General features: G+C 31.3%; 1 protein-coding gene across 1 annotated transcript; it reads left to right on the top strand.

The window, feature by feature from the left end:
* Positions 1-259: 259 nt before the first annotated feature.
* On the top strand, positions 260-3,843 carry LOC25486910 (zinc transporter 1). The gene is made up of 3 exons (XM_013608739.3): positions 260-941; positions 1,198-1,347; positions 3,201-3,843. The coding sequence occupies exons 1-3, from the start codon at positions 321-323 to the stop codon at positions 3,504-3,506; spliced, it is 1,077 nt and encodes a 358-aa protein (XP_013464193.1). The 5' UTR covers positions 260-320; the 3' UTR covers positions 3,507-3,843.
* The last annotated feature ends 3,461 nt before the right edge of the window (positions 3,844-7,304 follow it).

The raw sequence follows: 7,304 nt of genomic DNA, 5'->3' as shown, positions 1-7,304 counted from the left end.
GCTTGATTGATAGGGTGGTATACTAGGCTGTTTAAGATGCTCACGATTTGAGCCTCTAAGAGTGGCTTTTATTTTCTTCCCTTTTGACCTTTTTTATATATAGTAAATTTTCGATCCAAATAAGATAATAACAATTTAATACACAAACTTTCCTTAAAAATAAAAATAAAAATTCAATACATAAACTTTTGCAAACCCCCTTTTTTTTGACAAACTTTTGCAACCCTTTAAATACAACAATCTTAGTATAAACATTTCTCATACACTCACACCCTCTTTTCTCTTCCTCAATATTCCAAAAACCAAAACACAAAAAACAAATGATGAGTTCTCTTACTACTACCTTAAAGCTTTTATTTTTTTATGTGATTTTTATCCTCCCAATTCTTGTTTCATGTGATTCATGCAAATGTGAAACTGAACAAACCAAAGAAAATAGTGAAAAAAATGAAGCCCTTCATTACAAACTTGGTTCAATTGCATCTGTCCTTGTTTGTGGTGCTCTTGGTGTAAGCCTTCCATTATTGAGCAAAAGAATTCCAATTCTAAGCCCTAAAAATGACATATTTTTCATGATTAAAGCCTTCGCGGCCGGTGTAATTTTGGCAACCGGTTTTATTCACATACTTCCGGATGCATTCGAGAGTTTGAATTCGCCTTGTCTTAAGGAAAAACCTTGGGGTGATTTTCCACTTGCTGGACTTGTTGCTATGTTGTCTTCTATAGCAACTTTGATGGTTGATTCATTTGCATCTAGCTATTATCAAAAGAGACATTTTAATCCTTCTAAACAAGTTCCAGCAGATGAAGAAAAAGGTGATGAACATGTTGGTCATGTACATGTTCATACACATGCTACACATGGTCATGCTCATGGATCAGCTACCTCTTCTCAAGATTCCATATCACCTGAATTAATTAGGCAGAGGATCATATCACAAGTAAGCTCACTAAATTGTTTCTATGTGCAAAAATAGAAATATGCGTATTTTGGTTTTGTTTAACTCTCCGATAAAAATGGACCGTAGTAATTCTGAGTTCAGTTATAAATTAAGTAAAGTTTAACAAATGATTATGTCAAACACAAATAGTTATTATTTAATCGAAACTTATTAATCGAGCTCAAAGACTTGTTTATTGTTTAATTTTTTATTTGTGTGCCCGATTAATATTCAATTTGGTTCTATTTTGTGTTAGGTGTTAGAGCTAGGAATAGTGGTCCATTCAGTGATTATTGGAATATCTTTAGGAACTGCACAAAGCATTGATACCATAAAGCCTCTCCTAGTGGCCTTGTCTTTCCATCAATTTTTTGAGGGAATGGGGCTTGGTGGCTGCATATCTCAGGTATTTTAATTTCTAATTATTGAATAATCTCTTATTGTGCATTCAACATAGTCGCACAATTCGAACACTTAGATCAAGATTAGACAATTTAAATTCAGATTTAGGTGAATTAGATTTAAAATACAAAGTTAGAAAACGAGTTGTTTTGATATTATAGTCCAATTTTTTTTAGCAAATATTATAGTCCAAATTGTCAATTGCCTAATTGTGTGAGAAAGCATAGAATCTAAATTCATATTTTAGTGGATATGCAAGTCCCTTTTGGGTTGGGATTAAATTTTCCAATTTTGTTTACTTTCAATGTTTGGAAGTCTTCCTCATTGTTGCAAAATTAAATCATCTAAGGTATTAAGAAAGTGAATAAATGCATCTATAATTAAACTTCCTAAAATGGAAAAGTTTCAAGTTCAAGAAAAGTGAGTTGCATGTGGATGTTACTATTGCAGTTTGGAAAGTAGGTTTGCAAAATGTTGCCATTATGACGACATCCTCCTACTCAGTAGTACAAAATTAACAAAACTTCTTACTCCATCAAGAGAGAAAAACCTAAAAGTCACTAGTGAATTGAGCTGTTTGCTCATCCTATATGAGTCCAACAGTTCTAAAGTTAGATATAAGAATAAAATAAAAATTAAGACCAAAGACTCATTTTAATTTTTTGTATAAAAAAAAAATGTGGCACCTAATTTAGTCCCTTAAAAAATTTAGGGTTAAATATGTTTTTGGTCCCTATAAATATATCAACTTTTCGTTTTAGTCCCTCTAAAATTTTCCTTTAATGAAATTATGAAGAAATTTATGGAATATTGTAAAAATCACTCCCAAAAAAAATTAGAATTTTTTAACAAAACATGAATTAAATATGAAATTTTTACCACCAAAAATATAAAAATTCATATTTAATTCATGTTTTGGTAAAAAATTCTAATTTTTTTTGGAGAGATCCTTCTAATATTATACATTTTTCTGCAAAATTTTATTTAAAAATATGAATTCTACATATGAGTTTACTTTAAACGATGGACCAAAAGTAAAGATTGAAAATTTTACAGGGACTAAAAGTTGAAAGAAAATTTTAGAGGGACTAAAATGAAAAGTTCGTATATTTGTAGGGACCAAAAACATATTTAACCCAAAAATTTAAACACTCAAATAGGTACCAACAAAAAAGACAATATCTCATGATTTTAAAATTGTAAATGTTTTTTTTTTACACATTCCGACATTCGACACAGTTTATAAGGTTTTAATATTCTGGTCTCATTTATGAGAGAAAATTAACTTTTTATATTCATTCAATAATTATGTATCTACTCCTTCAAAAAAAAAAAAAATTATGCATCTAGTCTACATGAGGATTTAAATACATTATTTATTGAATAAATCTAAAAGGTGAACTTTATCTTATAAATGAGGTCGGAGGAAATAATATTTTTAGTAGTATTTCTTTTCTTCTTAGATTAAAAACGCTAACTCGAAGTGTATTGTATATGATGTCCGACATATAATATTGGTTTTTTGTGTCAAAATAACGATTCTGATTATTAATTTTGCTTATTTGTAATTTTCTCTACATGCCTAATTATATTAGATTCTACATTTATTTGAGAGATTAAAAAAAAAAATTAACCATACGATTGGTGCGAAATATCCTCTACTTTACCGGTAATTAACCTCTATAAGAGATCTTGGTTAGCAGAGTCTGCCTTATCAACCACAGTTTTTCATCTACAATACTTGAACCTGGAGACTTTGCTTAAATGATTAGAGTTTAGTTCCTCTCGAACTAATTTAATATTAGTGATTAAAATCAGCATGCACTAAAAGCTAATACTATGCCATATTGTGTGCAGGCCAAATTTGAGTCTAGATCCACAGCAATTATGGCAACATTTTTCTCCTTAACAACACCAATTGGGATAGCAATTGGGATGGGAGTATCAAGTGTATACAAAGACAATAGCCCAACTTCTCTAATTGTTGAAGGTGTTTTCAATTCTGCTTCAGCTGGAATCTTGATTTACATGGCACTAGTTGACCTACTTGCAGCTGATTTTATGAGTCCAAGGATGCAAAACAATTTCAAGATCCAAATAGGAGCAAATATTTCACTTCTTTTAGGTTCAGGTTGCATGTCCTTATTGGCTAAATGGGCTTAAGTTTTAAGTGTTTTAGATTCCTTTTAAGAATATTTTGCTTAGTATTCTCTCCCTATTCCAAGTATTATATTATATTTATTCTTCTTCATTTTTTGTTTTTTTAACTAATGATGTAAATGTTAGAGTGCTAAACCTAAATAAGCACTGCTAGAACATAAGCCAGAAATGATGTATATGTGACTGTGCAAATTAAGGGCCTTTAACAAAAGAAACAAATGGTGGGAGAGGATTGGATCCTTTTTCAGTCAAAACCTTCAATGATTGATGGTGGGGAACAGAATCCTAAAATATCGACCAATCATTCAAATTTGAATATTAATTTTTTTTTTCAGTCTTATTTAACTTTTTTTGTTTGAATGGTGATTAGTATTGCACAAAATTCCATTAACCACTAGTTTGTAATCCGGTTCAATAGACTCATTGTCAAAATCCAAGTCTCCAAACCATTTAATGGCTTCAACAAAACCTTGTGCTTCATCTTCTATAGTCATTAGATCACCATTTTTTACTTGAGCCTTATCAAATATGATTTGATCCAAGCAAAAATCACAACATCAACATTACACTTCACTTCCCAACCACATGCCTACTCCACTGCCCTGTTGAGCCTATCATGTAGCCTCTCGAATCATGTTTGGGCCAGCTCGAGTCGTCCTCTAGATATGTGGAAGAATGTTGTTCACACTTCACTCAATGTTAGGAAACACTAGTAATTTATCAATATAACTTCATCATCAGTTAACCACCGATGGATTTTAACAGGCGGCAGTTAACTGCCGATGGACATTTACATCTTTTTCCGGTGTGTTTCAGCCTTGTTTGAAGTGTATACAACAATTTTCAGATATGTGTATGTCTTTTGTATTGATAAATCAAACATTTTTTTCGAGCACCTTCAATGTATTTCAACATCCATATCAGAACATCCTTGTGCCTTTGGGAAGAAGAGTTTCAGAATTGGCTTACCAGACTTACTGCAATGAAATGTTTGGGCCGGTGTTTTGAGGTAGTTTAATTTGGCAACCAATCTTATGTATCTCCATGAATCTGTTAAATGTTTATTTCAATTTGTATATTTCATACACTTGATTTCAATTTAATTTATCCTTTTAAAGCAAATTCAATCTAATTCAATGCTTTAATGGATTCTTTGTAAATAACCCTCTCCAACAAGCCGGTTTTAGTTTTCTCTCTCTAGGTTTTCTCTTACAATTTCTTCATTGAAGGGTGGTTTTGGGTCAATACTTGACCTGAAATCACCCCTCTTCATCTTTTTCTCTTTATTTCAATCTAAATAAGTGATTTTCACATAGATCTAGGTTTTTTTCTTTGTAATTTCAAGATCTAAGTGTGGTGATTTGTTGTTCGTCGTCTTGTGCGGCGTTGTTTGATTTCCCGTCTTCGTGCGGTGTTCATTTGATTCATATTGAAAGATCGATTGTTCAATCAAAGATTTGGGCGTCAGCGTTGCAGATCCAGAGGCAATGGATATTCCGGTCACTTTAATTTCATCATATATTTTTGTACGCATTATGCCGTTATATGCTATTAACTTGGATGTTGTGAGTTTGTTCGCAGATTCATCCTTTACGTTTTTAGCGGTGTTGAATGATATAATCTCTCGATTTGAATGAATGAATATCATTTTGTTTTTGTCAAAAAAAATAACTTCACAATAATTCTTTTCTTGAAAAATATGAAAGTGCACAGTAATTATACCTTTTTTGTTCATTATGATATTTATAAAGTGTGAATATAACCAAGTTTATGAAAGAATGTCCTTTACTTTTTACAATATTCAATACATTGAATGCCAAATTCTATTTTAGAATACAAAAAGAAAGAAAATAGAATATACAAATGGAACAAAAACTGCGTTAATTTTGTGTTGATAAAGGAACAAAAACTGTGATTTGTTGCTTGTGGGTCGCAAGGGTCGCATCAGTAGAACAAGTTCTTTCTAATTAGGTCCACACATTACAATTAGTCAACATTTTGTCTACTAAAAAAGAACCCGATGCTCTTAAACTAGTCAAATATTAACTTTGTGTTTTAACCTAAGGTACTCCGTACAATCTTATATATAATAAGATTATTTTTTTCATGTATTAAATAAGTGATGTATTTGGACATCAGTTATTCAATGTTGTTGCAATTGACTCAAAATTGAGGATCAGAAAATTATCAAAATCGGCTCCCGATTTCGGATGCTGTTTTGAGACATTTGTTTCATAAAATTTTGGCCTCCGTTGTGCAAAAATCTACCCCCAATTTTGGGCCGAAGGAGAAAAATAAAAACGTATCTTCAGCGTGAGATTTGTTCTAAATTTGAGGGTTTTATTTCTCTATAAATACATATCAAGTATCAGATGAAAAAGTAAGTAGAGAGTAGAAAACAAGGATTAGAAGCCAACAACAAAGCTAAGGTTTGTAGATAATTCTCTTGGCAACAAACACTACGGGTGAGATTGAATCACCATTGATTCACTTTGGAGAAACATTATTATAGGATTGAGTCTCTTGGTCACGGGAAGAGATCCAGGACTTTGGGTAGAATTAGGTTTGAAACAGACTCTTGTAACTCTTTGGAATCTTTTGTAAAGTTACTTATCATTATAATGGATCAGAGAGCTGCTCTTTCCTCCAGAGCAGGTCAGTAATTAACTGAAATGGGTAAATAAATTTTCGTGTATTCTCTTTCTCTTTCTTCTCTGTTATTCTATATGTTGTTTGTGTTTATAACTGTCACCTACTTTATTTTAGTTGCTTGATTAATTTACTCTACACATAATTATTTTATTGATTTGATTTTTAATGAATTCACAGCAAATGTATCTAAAAAATATTATTTGCTTATACGTGAGTTTGATATGCTAAAAACAAGGACAAGACTTTAAAATTTTGTTGCACTTGTTTGATTAAGAAACTTCACATGTGAGTCGACAAAATAGGTAGCAAGGACAGGAAAAAATCAGATGTTCTTGTCCATCACTAAAACATAGGGCAACTTTTTGTTTAGGGTCCGTTTTGTTCAACGGAGGGGAGGATGAGATATTTTAATTAAATGTGTTTGGTTCAGAAGAGGAGGGGATGAATTTTTAAATTAATTTACTGTTTTATCATTAAACTTAATTAAATATACATAAATGCTTGTTTTACGATTTCATTGACGAATGAAACAATAACGATGTAATCGATAACAACATGATATAGACAATGAGATAATGGATTACTCATAGTTCACGTTGGAGGAGGTATGAAGCCAGCGGTTGACGGCAACATAGTAGTAGCAGTGTTGGAAGAGTGATTTTTACATGCAAGTGTGTAACAAATAAGAGTGATAGATAACATAATAATAAAAGTTGTTACAAGGATAATATAACTTAATAATAATAATAATAATTAAAGTTGTTACAAGGTTAATATTGAGATTTTAAATTAATTTAAGGATAAGTAGGGCAATGCAATAAAATTTTAAAGAGATTTGTCCATTCCCCTTCTACAAATTGAACCAAATACATCAAATTTAAAATATTTCCTCCCCCCTCCCCTCCCCTCTCATCCTCTCCCCTCCCCTCCAAAACTCTCGAACCAAACATACCCTTAGAATACAAACTATCAAAAATATCAAAATACATTTTTTATGTTCCAACATAACAAATATTATCTCTCTCCTGTATAGTTATGTGTTTTCTTGTATTGTCATGTATTGTTATGTCCAATACTTATTGTTTTTACGAATCAAACATGTCCTATATATGAGACTCGAATGAGAAAATCTTAAAGGAACATAATATA

Source organism: Medicago truncatula, chromosome 2 (assembly GCF_003473485.1).
Source record: "Medicago truncatula cultivar Jemalong A17 chromosome 2, MtrunA17r5.0-ANR, whole genome shotgun sequence".
Classification (NCBI taxonomy): domain Eukaryota; kingdom Viridiplantae; phylum Streptophyta; class Magnoliopsida; order Fabales; family Fabaceae; genus Medicago; species Medicago truncatula.
This window is presented reverse-complemented; position numbering and strand designations above follow the sequence as displayed.